This window comes from Phaenicophaeus curvirostris, chromosome 7 (assembly GCF_032191515.1).
Source record: "Phaenicophaeus curvirostris isolate KB17595 chromosome 7, BPBGC_Pcur_1.0, whole genome shotgun sequence".
NCBI classification, from domain to species: domain Eukaryota; kingdom Metazoa; phylum Chordata; class Aves; order Cuculiformes; family Cuculidae; genus Phaenicophaeus; species Phaenicophaeus curvirostris.
In genome coordinates, this window is record NC_091398.1 from 18,907,335 (window position 1) to 18,925,960 (window position 18,626).

An 18,626-nucleotide genomic window follows, 5' to 3' on the forward strand; every position below is an offset into this window, starting at 1 on the left:
TGGGACCGGTGCTGTTTAATATCTTCATCAATTATATTGACAGCAAGATTGAGTGTACCCTCAGCAAGTCTGCAGATGACACCAACCTGAGTGGTGTAGGTGCCACATCAGAAGGATGGGATGTCATCCAGAGGGACCTGGATAGGCTGGAAAAGTGGGCCTCTGTGAACCTCATGAGATACAACAAGGCCAAGGGCAAGGTCCTACATCTGGGTCGGGGCAATCCCTGATTTCAGTACACAATGAGGGATGACATGATTGAGAGCAGCCCTGCAGAGAAGGAATTGGGGGTGCCAGTCAATGAGAAGCCCGACATGAGCTGGCAGTGTGCGCTCACAACCCAGAAGGCCAACCATATCCTGGCCTGCATCAAAACTGCTTCTTCGGCGGCACCCGGCAGCAGGACGGTGAGTTCTGTGGTGGGGTGGACATTTTGAGGTGGTGGACATTCTCTGAGCCGGGAAAATCGCAGAAAAACCGGGGCGGGGGTCCTGACAGCCCCCACACGCTGGTCCCGCGCGGTGCCTGACGGGAGGGGGCTGTCCCGGCAGCTACTGCGGGAGATTTAAACAGTCCCCCTGGGAGCGTGGCAAAGAGGAGCGTGGCAAAGAGGTGCGGGGCAGTTCGAGTGGGCAGGGTGAGAAGCACACCAGCTCGTGCCTCTGGTACTGGCTCCACTTGTGAAAGCTGCGCTCGAGTGGGGGAACTCCTTCACATGGTGGAGGAGTTAAGGGAGGAGGTAAAGAGGCTGAGGACCATCAGGGAGTGTGAGAGGGAGATAGACCAGTGGAGTAGTGCCCTCTCACTAACTCAGCAGCCTGCTGGAGCTGGTGTGTCCAAACACCATCCACCTGCAAACTGCAAGGTTGGGGGAACAAGAGGTGGGGAATGGTAGCAAGTTCCTGCCAGATGAAGGAAACCTGCTCCCCTCACCCAGACACCAAAACCCCAGATCCCCCTGGTGAACAAGTAGCAGGTGCTGCAGGTGGAATCCAACCCTGAGGATGAGGATGATGGCTCCCACAGCCTAGAATCCTTCCCTAGGCCGCACCATCCTCAGAAAAAGATAAAAACATCCTCTGTTAAGAAGAAGAGGAGGCTGATTGTTGTAGGGGACTCCCTCCTAAAAGGAACGGAGGGACCCATTTGCAGACCGGACCCCCTCCACAGAGAGGTCTGCTGCTTACCGGGGGCATCAGTGAAGGAGGTTGCCAGAAAACTTCCTTCCCTGGTATACGAGAGAGACTGCTATCCTCTGATAGTAGTCCAAACTGGTAACGATGGTCTAGTAAACAGAAAGATCAAAACCATCAAGAAAGACTTCAGGGCCATTTGGAATATGATGGAGGGCTCTGGGGCACAAATAGTATTCTGCTCCATCCCAAGGCTGGATAGAGAGGAGCAGGAAGTCAGGAAGAAGAATTCGATTAATGCCTGGCTCTGAGCTTGTTGTGTGGAGAGGGGCTTTGGCTTCTTTGATCATGGGGTGGCTCACGCACCCCTAGGCTTTGTTGCTAAGGATGGGACACGTGTCTCCTAGGGGGGCTAAAGCCCTTGCTAAAAACCTAGCCAAGCTCATAAACTGAGGTTTAAACTAGATGTGAAGGGGGAGGGGGTTGAGACCAGGCTAGACAGGAGCGAGCCTGGGCAGTGGGGCACTGGTGATTCGGAGAGGGTGTGCTGGTGAGGACCACCAGTACATCACCATACAAAAAGTGGGGGAGAACACACCTGGGGGTGCTAAGGGAGATACGGGCACTCTGGCGCCAGCTACTCCAGTTACCATGCAATTGGGAACGAACTCTGTTCCCTCTAAGAGGGCTGAAGGCTCAGCAGCTCAGCTGAAGTGCATTTACACCAATGCACGCAGCATGGGGAATAAGAAGGAAGCGCTGGAAGCTGTTGTAGGGCAAGGAGCCTATGATGTCGTTGCCATCACAGAAATGTCGTGGGACGACTCATATAACTGGAGTGCAGCTATGGTGGGGTACAAACTCTTCAGGCGGAATAGGAAGGGTAGGAGAGGAGGCGGGGTAGCCTTCTTTGTAAGGGAGGACTTGGACACCATTGAGATGGATTGTGGTGGTGAGGAGATTGTGTTTCTGTGGGTTAAAATCAGAGGGGCCCACCAGAAGGTAGATTTTGTGATGGGAGTCTGTTACAGACCACCCAGCCAAGGAGAAGCAGCTGATGAGCTCTTCTATAAATAGCTGGGGTTAATTTCTAGATCAATGCCTCTCATTCTTGTGGGAGACTTCAGTCTTCCTGATATCTGCTGGAAGTACAATAGAGCAGAAAGGAAGCAGTCTAGGAGGTTCCTGGAGTGCGTGGAAGACAACTTCCTTGCGCAGCTGGTGAATGAACCAACAAGGGAGGGTGCCCTCCTGGACCTGCTGTTTGTGAACAGAGAAGGCCTTGTGGTGGATGTGGCAGTAGGAGGACACTTAGGACAACGCGATAATGAGATGATAGGGTTTTCTGTTCTAGGTGAAGTGAAGAGGGTGGTTAGCAGGACAGTAGCACTACATTTCCAGAGGGCAGACTTTGAACTCCTCAGAAGGCTGGTTGGCAAAGTCTCATGGGAGACAGTACTCAAGGGCAAGGGAGCCCATGAGGGCTGGGAGCTCTTCAAAAAGGAAATCCTAGCAGCTCAGGAGAAAGCCATCCCCATGTTCCAGGGAACTACAGGTATCCAGTCTGACCTCAGTGACCTCTCTACAACTACCTGAAAGGAGGTTGTGGAGAGGAGGGTGCTGGCCTCTTCTCCCAGGTGGCAGGGGACAGGACAAGAGGGAATGGCCTCAAGCTCCGCCAGGGGAGGTTTAGGCTGGACATTAGGAAAAAATTTTTCACAGAAAGGGTCATTGGGCACTGGAACAGGCTGCCCAGGGAGGTGGTTGAGTCACCTTCCCTGGAGGTGTTTAAGGCACAGGTGGACGAGGTGCTAAGGGGCATAGTTTAGTGTTTGATGGGAATGGTTGGACTAGATGATCCGGTGGGTCTCTTCCAACCTGGTTGTTCTATGATTCTATGAAAAAAAGCGTGGCCAGCAGGGCGAGGGAAGTGATTCTGCCCCTCTGTTCTTTTCTTGCGAGACCGCATCTGGAGTATTGTGTCCAGTTCTGGAATCCTCAACACAAGAAGGATACATAGCTGTTGAAATGGGTTCAGAGGAGGGCTACAAAGATGGTCAGAGAGCTGGAGTACCTTCCATAGGAGGACAGGCTGTGAGAGTTGGGCTTGTTCAGGCTGGAGAGAAGAAAGCTCCAAGGAGATCTTATAGCAACCTTCCACTACCTGAAAGGAGCCTACAAGAAAGATGGAGAGGGGTTATGCATAAAGGCTTGTGGTGATTGGACAAGGGGGAACAGGTTAGGAAGAATTTCTTCACCATGAGAGTGGTGAGGCACTGGAACTGGTTGCAAAGGGAAGTTGTGGATGCCCCATCCCTGGAGGTGTTTACGGCCAGGTTGTATGGGACCTTGGGTAACCTGATCTAGTGGGATGTCCCTGCCCATGGCAGGGGGGTTGGAACTAGATGATATTTAAGGTCCCTTCCAACCCTATACTATTCTGTGAACTGTTTTGTAGAAGAGCCGGAGATGTTTTGTGAAAATGTACAGGGCTGAAGTGCTGTCTTTCAAAGCCAAGCACCAGATAATTTTGTTTAAAATTCTATACTCTTTAGGCTATTAGCAGTATGTATAAAAGTGGTGATTTCAGTCATTTGCTTGTTTAGTGTTTACTTGGATACTGAATACGGAGCTATTGTCTGTCACTAGTGGATGTTGCAGTCAAATCAATTTTAGAACTGTTGCTCTAAAGAAGAAATAAATGTTTTAATTCTAATGGTAACTTCAACATGTGACTTGGAGTGTCTTTATCATGTGGAACTCTCTTGAAGAACACAACATGAAGCATAATCAGTGTAATGAATTAATTATTTCTACTCCTACTTCAATAAATAAAAATATTTGGAGCAGAGCTTTTTAAGGCAATATGATTGCTTTAGTCAGTCTTTTATGCGTGCACCTTCAGTGGGCAGTCTGGATTTGAGGGACTTAGCCACCTTATTCTCTACAATTACAGGACTTCTGAAGGTCACTGCGTGGTTCGGTTTGGAAGGGACCGCAGAAAGTTCCTGGTCCAACTTCTCCCTCAAAGCAGGGGTTACCTCTGGGATCATACCAAGTTACTCAGGGCTTTATGCTGTCTGGTCTTGAAATCTCTGAGGAGGGAGGCTGTGCAGCCTCTCAGTGGAGACTGTTCCAATGCAAGGCTGTCCTGGTGGTGAAAGTGTTCTTCTCTCAATGCAAACTCAACATCTCTGCTTTCAGCTTAGACTCACTCCTCTGATCCTGCCAAGAGACAGCAGTGTGAGAAGAGCCTTAAAGGTGTGACAGAAATTTTAGAGTTTCAATTCAGCTTTGTCTTTACAAAGCTTCAGAGTTTTATTAGATAGTAAGGATGAGTAATAATAGGTAATCAAGGCAATTGTGTGGTCTTAAAAATATTAAAATTAGTTTTAAGTAATACATGTAAAGAGCTGCTTAGATTAAGCAAATCATAGTCCAAACCTTAAGTCTTTTTTATTTCATTTCCTCTTTATTTCAGGGGTTAGTTTGTTTTTCACTGCAAATACTTATTCTAAGTACTCTAATTTTGACAGGAGGTAATATTAATAAATTTATGCAGTAGTGGTTCAGTATCTCATTAACATCATTACAAGTGAAAATTATATCTCTGTGCTTGGCAGTACTTATAAGCTTGTCTCATTCATGATATAATTTCAGTGCTGTCATGGTAGCAGTGCTGAAGAGAAAAGCTGCTGCTCAGTGGTGTTCTGATGTCTGGTTTTAGAGGCAAACGGAGCAAGGATGAAGGCACTGCTTGGAGCATGCTGCTGCATGTGGCCTGCAGAAGCTGGGAAGTGAGCAATGTGTTGCTGTTTTCTCAGTTAGATTTTTATATTCTCCTTCTACAGATGTATTGAAGGAGGGAAGTTTTTTTCCCTCAGGGCATAACTTGTTTTAAAATATATATGCTGCTGTAACTATTTCATTGGCTGGATATATTTTAGTAGCCTTAAGTTACAGCCTGTTATGTGCAAGACAGTTCTAATTTTCCTTGCAGTAGTCAAAGGAATCTCTTAGACTCTTAAAAAATTATGTTTCGTTCTTTTCCTAGTTTTCCAGGAGTTCCCTGAGTTCTGTTAGACTTCAATAAGAATTGATATGCTGGTTTGAATAGACCCAAGGCATTATTAGAAATATATAAAGCCTTTTAGCATTAAGATAATAAGCAAGTGAAACCTAATTCATTATTTGAGAATTTTCAGACGCACAGTTGCTTATTAACAGTACTCTAAAGGGTGACCCTCAACAGTTTCACAAGTTGCTTAGTTGTTGTCAGGTAGCTAACTGCATAACTTAGTTATTTTAAAACAAATTGCTTTCTTAGAGTAATAATTACAGGATTAGTTCTGGCCATCTGCATTTCTCCATAAATAATTCCGTGTATTCATTAATAGCATTATGAAGTTACTGCATGATATTTGCTCTTACTTACAAAATATTTGCAAATATGCATCTGTGAAAATACTCTATTTAAATAAAGTAACTATCCTCTTCAGTCAAATATTTTCCAATTCAGTGGTTTTTGGTTTTAATAATAAAAGAGTTGGATAGATCCTTTCAATAAGTCTCTAGTATCTTTTAATAGGTTTAAACTTTTCTTGTAAAGGTAAGATCACTTCAGCTTAATGATTGCAGATTCATCTGGGGTTTTATTTATCCTTTACCGGAACGTATTTACAAACCACTGTATTTCAGACAAAGCGTCTACTTCATTAGTGCAGTGGTTTGACTAATTAGTATCTTCTATCAGACTGATGTGCCTATGGTTATGTTTTTACATACTCATAAAATGTAAGTTTCCTTCAGATCCATAGTTCTTAAATGCACAGCTTGTGTCATTGCCGTATTGTTGCAGTACCTAGTACATGCACATATGTTTCAGAATGTACCGTAGAGAAAGTTAGTGTAAGTAGTTAAAAGGTAGTTGAAAATATTTTTTTCCAACCATATAAACACACACTAGGCAGTAAATGTGTTATTCATTTAACGGTTGAGGATCATTTCTGGTCTTTTCAATAAAGCACAAATGCTGTATTTGATAACACGCAGAGAATTGTGTGTGTGTGTGAGGTTTCTTTTTTCAGAATTTTATAGATTTATTTCAGAATTTTATACAGTCTTCTGACCATTGCTGAAATCTGGTTTCCATAAAACATTTTGTCTGAAAGTTGCCAATCACCTTTTCCCCTAGTAGGGGATCAAGCCATGGAGAGACCCAGTTTTACAGTCAGTATTTATTAGAACACCCATGAATTAAGCTGTTGTTATGAATAGCTAATAAATATTCAGAGCGCTATAACTTGCGCAGTTGTACATAGTTATCTGGTTGCAGCAACGATTGGGAGGCCAATCCCAGCTGCTTGCTCAGAGGTGGAAGGTTGTACTAACATGGCAGTGGCTAAGATGCTCAGAAAGAGCTGAGGGTCAAATTGGATGGGGCTCTGAACAACCTTATCTAGTGAAAGATATCCCTGCCCTTGGCAGAAGGGTTAAACTTCAAAGGATCCTATCTTTCATCCAGTGTATATATAATCCTGTAGCCTTTGTTCACATATAGCAGCCACTGTGGGTTTGAATGCTGTCTGAATTGTTCAGCACGTTCATGCTAGCGTACAAGTTCAGCTGGTGTTGAGTTTATGAATCATTGCGAATTCATCAGGGACAATTTTTCTCTAGAGCTTATCCATTCTTTTGAGGTTCACACCCTGCCTCTCAACACTTCTCTTTTTGACCTTCTGTATTTTGGTAGCCATTTCCTTATCTACACACACAGAAGCTACTGGCATGAACCCATTCAGAAGGGGCATTTACTGGTGTTGAGAATGGGTGAATATCTGGTTAGTTTACATCTTTGTATTAAATATACATACAGCACTCCATGGCTGCAGTTAACCAACTGCTTTTCTCCCCTTTTTTATGGAAATAAGAATTACTTTGCCATAGCTATTTGTTCTGTGGTGTTCATATATTTAAATTCATATTTATACATTTGGTTTTATGTGTATGTGTTGCCACATGTGAAGGTATTTAAGGTGAAAGGAAGAAATAAAAGAGCTCTTAACCCCTGTTGGCTGTTAGGGACAAATATGGCTGTTCCCGCATAAGTTGCCTGCATTGGGAATGGACTTTCTAGTGGTTCCTTGCTCACCGTAATGAGACAGGTAATAGTGGCAAACAGCAGGCAGGAAAGGGTTAAAGCTGAAACCAATGAAGAATATTACAGTAATTTCTGAATTGACTAGAGCCAAAACATTATCAGGGCAGGTATTTTCCCCTTATGCCTTCCTCTGATTTCCCATGGTCAAGCAGTTCAGTCTCCTTTGTTTTCCCTGTGGCTCTTCTCACTGAATAAGATCTATATAGCTGTTGTACCAAATTGTATGGTTGGACTTGATGATCTTAAAGGTCTTTTCCAACCTAGTAATTCTATGATTCTTACTTGGAAAGGAGTATTTAATCTTGTCCCAAGAATACGCGTTAGTCAGCTTTTCCCAATTGTTTTTTCTTCTATTTCTCAATTCCATACTGGATGTTTCCATCTTTTGACTGAATGCTCATCTGTAGTTCTAGGTACTGTGTTCAAATGTTATAACATTTGTAAATATACCAGATTGATACTAAAGAAAAATTTCTTGCTTTCTTCAATATAGCTCACTGTTATTCTCCAAAACCTCTCATTCACTGTAAATAGTCCTTTAGGTTCCCTTGGGGAAAAGGCTGAACGAATTAATGCATCCTGATGACAAGTCTAGCCTCTGAGATTTTGAAGGGAGAAAATTTCTTCATCTAAGGTCTTTCCTTTTTTTGAAGCCCACAGTTTGCTAGTCCCCTTACAGTCTTATGAAGTGCTCAGAGGAGGACACACATTTTGCAATGGATATATAAAAACTATCTTAGACAGCTAAGACCATACTACTTTAAGCTTTGTGGGTGAATTTTAAAAACTTAAAGCTTAATTTGGAGGAAATGGTAAATGTAGCCTTTATAAGACAGGTATGAGATATTTTCTTTGAATTATTGTTTAACAATGGAGGAACTAAAGTCTGCTAGACTTAAGAGTGTAGTTTTACGTGCCATTGATTGCAGTAGCTAGTGTCAGGAGAAATCCTGTCTGAAGGTAAATCTGTAGTCTGACAATATCAAGAATTCCCTGAGAAGGAAGACACTGGTTACAATAAGGTGCTTCTCAGATTTCAGGAACAGGAAGGGCAGGTGCTACATTCTAATTAATAATGTACTTCACCTGATTGATAAGCTAAAACCTATAGTTAATTCTGTCTACTATTTACTTGCAACTAAGGAAGTTTCATTTCTGTGCTCAAATAATTTCTTTTACATCAGGATATGTGTATATTTTGCAAAGCTTTAAGTTTAATGCTCCACGTATTTTTAACTTAGTAACACCCTCGGTAAGAGAACGGCGTGGGTAAGGACAAAGGCTTAAAAGAAAAACCAGACGGGTGTGGGGTTCTTTTTCCTTTTTACTGAACCATAAAACTCTTACTGTTTCTCTTGTTTATATCCAGAACAATGGACTCAAAACTAAAATGTACATAAGGACACCATAAAATGCTTTCCTTATTCAGAGTGTACTAATAGCACCATGGGTTTCTCAGCAAAAAAACCTTAATGCCTTATCAAAACTGATTTATAAATTGGAGTAGCCTTAGCATAAATTGAGCCAGGGTTTGTTATAAAACTAAAATCAGTCATTGAAACAATTTCAGTTTGGTTTAAATGATTCGTCCAAAGAGTTTTTTAAATGTTTTTAGTTGTATAACTGATATTGCTTGCATAATGATATAGAAATTGTGATCTGTTCCATCAAACTGTGTTCGTTTAATGATCTGTACTTATATTTTACCAACTGATTAATCTTTTTTTTTTCCTCAGGAAGTGTCACTGCAGCAGACTGCACAGCCTACATCAACAATAGTTCGTCCAGCATCGCTACAGGTTCCTAATGTACTGCTTACGAGTTCTGACTCAAGTGTTATTATTCAGCAGGCAATACCATCACCAACATCTAGTACTGTTATTACCCAGGCTCCATCCTCTAACAGACCAATAGTGTAAGTTACATAAAACTTGGTAAAATGGTTTTCTTACAGAATTTGAAAATATTTTGTCTTGTTTACTTTCAGATACTGTTTCTGCAGTTAATATAAAAATCTGAGATGCTTTGATGTAATGTGGTGCTTCACTACATATGAAACATACAACTTTCACTACATGTGAAATATAATTCCATGTTCTTCACATCACTAAGTTCATATTTTTGATCTTCAAATAATTATTACATTACAACTGTAAACAAACCAACCAATTTAAAATAATGTGTAAACTTGTTCTCTTTTCTGGATAAGTTTTCTTTTATATAGTTCATTCCTTTTTCAGTCCAGTTCCAGGTCCTTTTCCTCTGCTGTTACATCTTCCTAATGGACAAACCATGCCTGTTGCTATTCCTGCATCTATCACAAATTCTAATGTGCATGTCCCTGCTGCAGTTCCAGTAAGTAAGCATGATGCTATATTAATTTGAAAGTGGAGCAGATTTGCATAAGTGCAGCTTAGAACTTAGTTTTAAGCAGCTTGATAGCTGTTTTGGCTTCAGAGGGTAGTGCTATCATATGCTCTCTATTATGATAACATACTCAGGTTTTCTTCATTTTTATACTTTATCTGGTCAGCTTGTTAGACCTGTCACCATGGTGCCTAGTATCCCAGGAATCCCAGGGCCTTCCTCCCCACAGCCAGTGCAGTCTGAGGCTAAATTGGTAAGTGAAAAACTCCATTATTCCTCAAGAAGAATAACTTGAGAAATTAATGAAATTCTATTGCTTTTAAAAACAGCTTTAGTTTTCTTTTTTAGTCTAAGTTCTGCAAGTACAAACTTAATAAAACCAGGAAAATAACATCTGTGTTTATTTTGCAGTTATTTTAAATTCCAGCCTATGTTAGTTTGGTTGTTAACGGTCATTTTAATCTTATTTTCAATCATTCTTGTAAAAGAACTGGATTTTCCACTAAACTCCTCTTCCTTCCTTGTATTGGAGGATAGGAAGTGTTAGCTGGAAGAAAGAAAAGATAAGAATATTAGCAATGAACATCAATTTCAGAGAAGCAGAATGTGTTCCTACCAAAGGATATGATATTTCTTAAAACAACTAGGAAATGATAAAGTTTTTTAGCAATGTTTTCAGAATCTCAACTGAATGTACTCCATGTGGCAAGAGATTTGTAATTAGATATGTATTACTGCCACACTCAGGAGATTGTTTTGTATGGAGGTTGTTTCTTGTTGTGCTTGGGAAGTTTTGGGGGTTTGGGTGTTATTTGGGAGAACTGTGAGTAAAACAAGCAGAAGAAAGTTCATTTTGGTTTTGTGGGTTTTTTTTTTTTGGTTTGTTTGTTTTTTAAATGTTAGTGACCCAGTTATGGTGGAAGTTTGATTTTTCAATTTATTTGAAAAATTTCACCAACATTAGGTAGTTGCTCCTGATTTTGCTGTCTTGTTTGTTCCAACTGTTCTAAAGCCATAGAAAATCTATTATTAAACAATAATTAACCCATTTATATATTCACAAGATGCCTCTGTAAACAGTATCTGTCTTGTGAAGTCGTGTTCCTCTTCTGATTCCTGCTTTGTGCTAAAGAAGAATCAGGAGTGCCTGCTAGTTAAAAATGGGTTTGTACCTCAGGATTGATAAGTGGGAGGATGCCCTCAACATCTTTTGATATCTCATTTCTCTCAAACCCATGGACTTTCTTTTCTTACTCATTTTCTCTCTTGAAACCACAATATGAAAACCAGTGAGTCTGAGAATACTAATTATTCTGCTGTGTGGAGTAATGGGGTTCCAGTGTAGTGGGCACACTGGACCACATTCACCAAATATTGAAATTGCAGTCAGGAGCTGGTCACCAGTGCACTGGCTTTTCTTAGTGCTGTCAGGTCTTCTTTCATTGTCCTCCTCTGTTGAACACAATGACTTCTAGTGTAGAGAGGGACAGAAAGAAGCAAGGTCTGTTTCTGTGTATCCTTATCCCTCTAGGAATGGGAGAAGGCATTATTAATACCCAAGGAAATATTTAAATGTAACAAGCTCTGATGAGATTAATTAATTTTAAGGAGACGTGAATGTAAGAAAGTGAAAATAAGAACTGCTTTCTCAGAAACTGCATGTTCGTTAGTCAGGAGACTCATGCACTGAATTCTGCTTTGTGAAATCAAGAAGGAATTGGTTCAAAATAATCTTTGAGATGGACAAGAAATTGTTGTTAAGCATATTGCTGCATGATTTGCTCTTAGAAAGCTTTAAAAGGAGGAAGGAAATAGGAGTATGTGGTGCAGACTAATTCCACATTGGAAGAAGAAATCAGTCAAATGCAAAGAAAAACAAAGATCATTAGACTTAAATTTTAATAGTCTCATTAGTCTTCTCGTTAGAATTTAGCTAATATATGCACTTCAGTGAATGCTTATCCTTTTTTTGGGGGGACTGCAAAAAAGGGGTATTTGCAGTATTTCTTCTTTCTTGTCACTAAATGTAAGGCATGAGCAGAATTCAAGAATATCAGAATTATGTATATTCTTATGCTCATTTACTTTTATATAGTGCCTATTCACAAAAATAAAAAACTTAATTTCTTATCACTCCTGAAATAAAAGCAATTTAATGAGAAACTTCATATTATGTAGAAAAGCTTCCAACAGGAAGACTAACTTACTGTGCTATGTGGTCCATTGTGGCAGATATGTGACAGTTTATTAAGTCTAAAGTTCCATTTAATTTTTAAAATTTAAGTCTTTGTGATGGCAAATGCTTTCTTTTTTGATGTATCTCTTGAAAATAATTTTGCTTGCTACATACAAAATTCTGCAAAGTTATGATAATCAGGTTTATTTTTCACTTGCGTTCCTGATTAAGCCAACAGAAGGCGTATTATTTCATTTTACGGCTACTTGTTTGCTTTTTATTTCATTAATAGTTCACATTTAATGTTAAAATATAAGCTATTACACTCATTTAAGTGAGCAGTGTCTGTTTCATCACATTATGTTTCATCTATTAACAGTATACTGCAATGTGTGGTCATATTGGTATGTTTAAGTTAGCAGAACACTGGGAGCACTCTGTGTGTCCTTTTGGCTGCCATAGCCACATTTCTGCTTCATGTTGGGGTGAAGTCTTATCAGCCTAATATTCTTAGTGTCTTTTGGACAGAAAGCTGAATGAAAAGGCAAAGCTGTGGTGTTCCCTTCTCAACAATCAGCACCTAGGAGTCAGGATTTTTATAGATCTTTGGGATTTTCTTGGCTGTTGCTTTATTTTATTTCTGATTTATTATTTTAATAATTTTTTTGTTTTTCGTTAAAGACAGACTTTGTCTCATGGATTTTTTCATATTGCATTATAGAATATAGACATAGCATATGTAACAAATAATAAAAACATGCTTGAATGCTTTCCTAACAATGCAGCTATTTCTCAGATATTGAAGTCAGTTTGATAGTGTATGGGATGCAAAATTTGGAAAGTTAATGTGGTTTTTTGTGTCTCCAGAGGGTTTTGTCTTATATGCTTTTGGCCATCCTTGTTTGAGTCTTTGTTTCATTCAAAGACCGTATTTTCCTAATCTGCGTTTCCTGCTACTGTATGTATGACAATACTATTTCAAGGTATTCTTAACTGACACAGATCAGCCTACTTCAGAGGCTGAGTAAATTTCTTGAAGAACTGTTTGCAGTAACTTTGTCACTTTAAGATGCAGTATCCCCAGATTGCTGAATTGTTGTCAGATACAGACCTGTGTAGAAGGTGCAGCTCCTCATGTTTTGGATTAAATAAATACCAGGCACAAACGAAGCAGGAACCAGGCACTTGTTAGTGCTTTGTGCCATTCTTTACAGAGGCTATTTCTGCAGTTCATTTCTTGTATGACACTGCAAGAAACTAAGGTCGTTCTAGAGTTTTGTAATAAGAAAAGTAAAGCCCTTTGTGGTCTGGTTTCATTCTAGGCTTCCTTTTTTTGTTTTTTGGGGTTTTTTGTTTGTTTGTTTGTTTTAAGTGAAGATGAGAACCAGTTCAATAAAAATCAGATTAGAGATTGTAGTGCCATTATTTCTTAGTGCTACGGAGTTTACTTATTTTAATATGGATTTCAGGAACTTAATTTCTATATTTTGATTTATGTGAAAACAACACACATTTGTTCTATTTGTTGCATAGGTGTTGTTTTCCTTATGAGTTGCATATACCAAGTTGTACATAAAGCATCATATATTATTTTATATAAAAGCATGAATGAACTTTAGTAAAAAGCTGACATTTTAATTTCTAAAAGATACAGCTTAAAATAACTGTGAGGAGACATATTTGGTAATGGGTAGGATGCCTTCCATCAACACAATTAAAATTTTTCTTAAGCTGTTCTAGAAGTCTTAAAAACCTTTAAAGACAAGGGTAACTAATAAACTCGTTGGGAATTTTTTTTTCCCACTATGGGCAGCTATTGGAGACTTTTTTCAGTTTGTAAATAATCTCTCTTTTGATATTTGTTCTTTGAATAGAGTAATTTGCTTGTACTAGAATGTGTTTATTTCTTTATTTGGTAAAGTTTTCAGTCTTGAGTAGTGTCAAACTCCTTCAGCATGGCAGTTTTGCTTATTCATGTGAAGTGAGTTCCTGAGATGTCACTTATAGAACTCTGTTATCTCTTTGAAATGCACTTTTCTCTGTTTAATATTAAAGTTGCCTGACACCAAGTAATCACATGAATTCCACAGAGGGGCAATTGCACTTAAAAACAGGTTCACAGAGTGATATAAAAATGTATACCAACTGTGAGGAATAACAACCAGGAGGAAAAAAAAGCCGTAAACAAAAAAATACATATATAAAAGCCACAACAGATAAAAATAAAAAAAATTGCTGCACAATGAGTCAGATTGTTATGATTGGTGACAAGAGGGTCTCAACTGAAACAGCTGAAATTTACTGGGAGAGTGTGTTAAGCACAATCTTAGTGTTAGCTTTAGCAACTAAACATATACAGTGCTGTATGTTTTCTGGTGCTATGGGATAATTAGATGAAATTATATTGCATTTTAATTTTATTGTCCAATATTGAAGTTATTGTTGTGAACATAGCTGCTCCATTCACACCTGTAAAAGGCACTGCTGCTAGAGTTTTCAACATTCTTGGTTCCTTATTCCCCTATTGCTGAGATGAAATATGACCAGAGATTTTATTCAGACACAAGCTGTCATTTACTGCTATTCCTTTGAAAATATCACTGTATCTTGTAATGAGAATGGCATTCAATAGGAGTGAAAATGAGTTTCAGATTTCTTTGGCACACTTAATATAAATTGCCAGGTTTTCTGACATGGCTTCACATTTGTTGTTATGCTGAAGAAACTTAATTTCCACATATTTAAAATCAAATGTGTATGTTGTTTCTGTGGTATATTAGAGAGGCTTTGAAGTAGATGCAATAGCTGTAGTTAAAATAAACCAAACAAAAGTACTTCCTCCTGAAGATAAGGATGAGTGAGTCTAAGCATTACAGAATTACTTCTGGTATTATTATGAGAGGACCTGTAATTGTTTGCTTTCTGTATATGCAAAGGAATGCAAGCCATGAGTTACTCCTAGTTGCAAAACATCCTTTTTTTGAGTGTACAACTTGTGGATGTGAACTTAATGTTCCGATCCTTCTGCATGGATTGCAGAAGTTTCCAAAGCTTAAAAAATTGCTTTAACATTGACTGTTTCCCTCTGTCACCTCCTACCCATATAAAACCTTTTGTCACAATCTGAGAAATACCTTGCACACAGTGGGCAACTGGTAGGCTTTCTGCAGGAGGTTTCTACTGAGAAGTGACAGAGGGCAGCTTGGCAAATGTTCAGAAACCGGCATTAACTTGCTGGAGCCCGGCATGGGACCTTGCGTTCAGCAGAATTCTTCTGACCTGTCTCTCTGCATGCCGAGCTAATCAGCAAACACCTAATGAGCCTACTCTAAAGAAACAGACCCTCTCACAACCTACTTCATTTTCATATGTTCTCTGGGGGTGGAGAGACAAGACTTCATAAGGACTGATGATGCTGCAAAGACCACAATAATGATAATTAACTTGCTGAATTTAGAAGATTATGCTGTTAATTAGTTGCAAAATAAAGATAAGTAATAGAGCAGCAGATGGTAGGATAACACCCAGGAGAAGGAGGGTTATTACTCTGATGAGCTTTTGTGGCAGATATGAAATATGGATCTGAGTTCTTCACAAATTGTTTCTGGAGAATATTGTCTTGTTTCTGTGAGCTCTTGATGGAAAGATGTAGGCCTACCAAATTTTGACAGATGCGGTGAGGATTTGTTTTCAGGGATATACACGAACAGTAAAAGCTATTAAGCTGCTTGAAAATACCGATTTTAGTTTTACTCTAATAACCAAACAATATCAAACAAACCTTGATTGTCATCAGGTTTCCCCGCATAATCATGCTTGTATTCATTTATTCTAATATGTTTTTCAATATACTTGATTTTTAAAACCAAGATTCTCATTGTAATTGGAGTGACTGTCTCACTGCTCACACAAAGCGCGACATCCATATAGGATTTTACTCCAGGGTTACTGTCTAAAATATGAAAACTTTTAAATACATGAGCTGGATATTTCCATGTGAAAATGTGTAATTATTCCTCAGATTTTCACAATATTTTTGCATTTGTGGATGATTTTAATCATGACTGTTTGAATTTCAACTTTTAAACTCTGTATAAAACTAAAATCAATTATTTTCAATTTGTTTCTAACATCATTACATTTAACTGTATTTTTTTAAAGGAGTTTATTTACTTATAAATTTGCAAAATTATAATGTTTCATTTTTAGCATTATGATAGGGGATGTTAAGTCCTACTTTGTTTACAGATCTGTTATGCCTGATGATGGATATTTTATAACATAGATAGGATTGTGCCATTTCCTTCACTTTCTTCTATTTTCAAACTAAATGTAAAATATACAAATTTAATAGCATAAACTTCCTTTCTTTTTAGGTTAACTTTGCAAATGTTTCTTTAACATGGAAATGCAGAAGTAGAAAGAGCGGAACAGAGCTAGACAATAATAACTGTTACTTGCTTTATGTGCACGTTAAAAAGAAAAAAAAAGAAAACAAACCCTAATTAGTTTTGTTTCATGTCCCAAATCTTCTGAACTTGGGCTGTCTTTGACTAAGGAAATGGATATGCTAGTGGATCTCTTTAAGTAACCGACTTTAAGCAAACACTGCAAACCATTTTCAGGAGTTAATTGACTTCATTGTTTTGGGATGCTTACATCAAGATTTGCTCATGCAATCACAGCAGAGTCGGTAAAACGCTCTAGCCATACACATACCAACTGTATAAATGTTTATGCTCCACTGCTATGAAAATTAGAAATTAACTTCTCCATGCTGAACAACCCTAACTCTTTCAGTCTGTCGTCATAGCAGATGTGCTTCATCCCTCTGATCATCTTTGTGGCCCTCCTCTGGACCCATTCCAACAGTTCCAGGTCCTTCTTATGTTGGGGATTCCAGAACTGGCCACAGCACACTAGGTGGGGTCTCATGAGAGCAGAGTAGAGGGGGAGAATCGCCTCCCTTGACCTACTGGCTAAACATCTTTTGACGCAGTCCAGGATACAGTTGGCCTTATAGGCTGCGAGTGTGCATTGCCAGCTCATGTCAAGCTTCTCATCAATGAGCACCTCCAAGTCTTTCTCTGCAGGGCTGCTCTCAATCACATCATCCCCCAACCTTTACTGGAATCGAGGATTGCCCTGACCCAGGTGTAGGACCTTGCACTTGACCTTGTTGAACCTCATGAGGTTCACACAGACCCCCTTTTCCAGCTTGTCCAGGTCCCTCTGGATGACATCCCATCCTTCTGGTGTGACAATTGCACCACTCCACTTGATGTCTTGTGCAAACTTGCTGAGCATGTGCTCAGTCTTGCTGTCTATATCATTAGTGAGAATATTAGACAGCACTGGTCCCAGTATGGACCCCTGAGGGGACACCACTTGTCATAGATCTCCATCTGGACACCAAGCTGTTGACCACTACTCTCTGAATGCAACCATCCAATAAATTCCTTATCCACCAAACAGTCCACTCATCAAATTCATATCTCCAATTTAGAGAGAAGGATGTTGTGGGGGACCATGTCAAAGGCTTTACAGTAGTCCAGATAGATCACATCCATTGCTTTCCTGTGTCCACTGATGTGGTCACCCCATCATAGGAAGCTGGTCAGGCATGAGTTGCCCTTGGTGAGGCCATGCTGTGTGTCTCAAATCATCTCCCTATCCTCTATGTGCTTTAGCGCAGCTTCCAGGAAGATCTGTTCCATGATCTTTCTAGGCACAGAGGTGAGGCTGACAGGCTGGTAGTTTCCAGGGTTGTCTTTCCTGCCCTTTTTAAAAATGGACACAATATTACCTTTCTTCCAGTCACCAGACACTTCTGACTCCTGTGATTTTTCAAATACTGCGGAGAGTGGCTTGGCAACCACATCAGCCAATTCGCTCAGGACTCTGTGATGCATCTCATCAGGTCCCATAGACTTATAAATGTTCAGGTTCCTCAGGTGGTCATTAACCTGATCTTTCCCTACAGTCTGAGGCTGCGCTCCCGTGGTCTCCAGCTTGCTGTTCATTGACCCAGGAGGCGTGAGGAGAGCAGTTTCCAGTGGAGACTGAGGCAAAAAAGTTGCTAAGTACCTCAGCTTTCTCCTTGTCTTTTGATACGAGGTCACCTTTTTTGCTCGTCAGTGGGGTATGCTTTCTTTAAGCTTCCTTCTCTAGTTTACATACGTATAGAAGGCCTTCTTGTTATTCTTTGCTTCCCTTGCCAAGTTCAGGTCCAGCTGCACCTTGGCCTTGGAGTCTTGAGGGTTTTTTCAGTGCTGTAAAGGAAAAATAAAACAGCTACTGAAGGTCATAGGAATTTCTGAGTACTGTATATAGATTATGAATTATGGGCATGTTATCTTAAAAATTCATTACATCCTACCATAATGACTGCAGCTGGCCTAAACTCTTGTTGTTAGACCTGAACACCAGGGAAATTACTGTGAATTTGTCTCGTATTGTTTTCTGAAAGCACCTCCTTCATTCCAGTAAGCTTATGAATTTGGTAAAAAAATCAAGTGGTGAACAGAACTTCATTAACGCTGAATTTTTATGTACACTTTAATGTTTGGGGTGAAATGTGCTGTTGTATTTGGTGTAGAGCAGTCACTATGCAAGCGACAGAAGTCATGGGCTAAATATTTCGGAAGAGCAATCTAGCAGGGGATTTTTGGAATTTCTTGGGTCTCTTTGTAGTCCTCAAACAGGATATCTGCTGGTGGTGGTTAGATGCTACAGCCAACAGCGTGGATTTGATAGTTAATATAATTTGCCATATTGCAGTCCTGAAGAT

At 39.7% G+C, this 18,626-nt stretch overlaps 1 protein-coding gene across 5 annotated transcripts in view; it reads left to right on the forward strand.

Moving 5' to 3' along the window:
• Positions 1-18,626, forward strand: part of ATF2 (activating transcription factor 2) — a 52,127-nt gene that overhangs the window by 18,204 nt on the left and 15,297 nt on the right. For 4 of the 5 annotated variants that reach the window (XR_011337739.1, XM_069861087.1, XM_069861083.1 and 1 more), the window contains exons 7-9: positions 9,030-9,208; positions 9,534-9,648; positions 9,827-9,913. Coding sequence is in view for 4 of the 5 variants with exons in the window: in XM_069861087.1 (XP_069717188.1) it covers positions 9,030-9,208; positions 9,534-9,648; positions 9,827-9,913 (381 nt within the window). In the remaining variant the exon portion in view is untranslated. The remainder of the gene's footprint in view (positions 1-9,029; positions 9,209-9,533; positions 9,649-9,826; positions 9,914-18,626) is intronic. The other variant, XM_069861085.1, reaches the window with a different exon arrangement.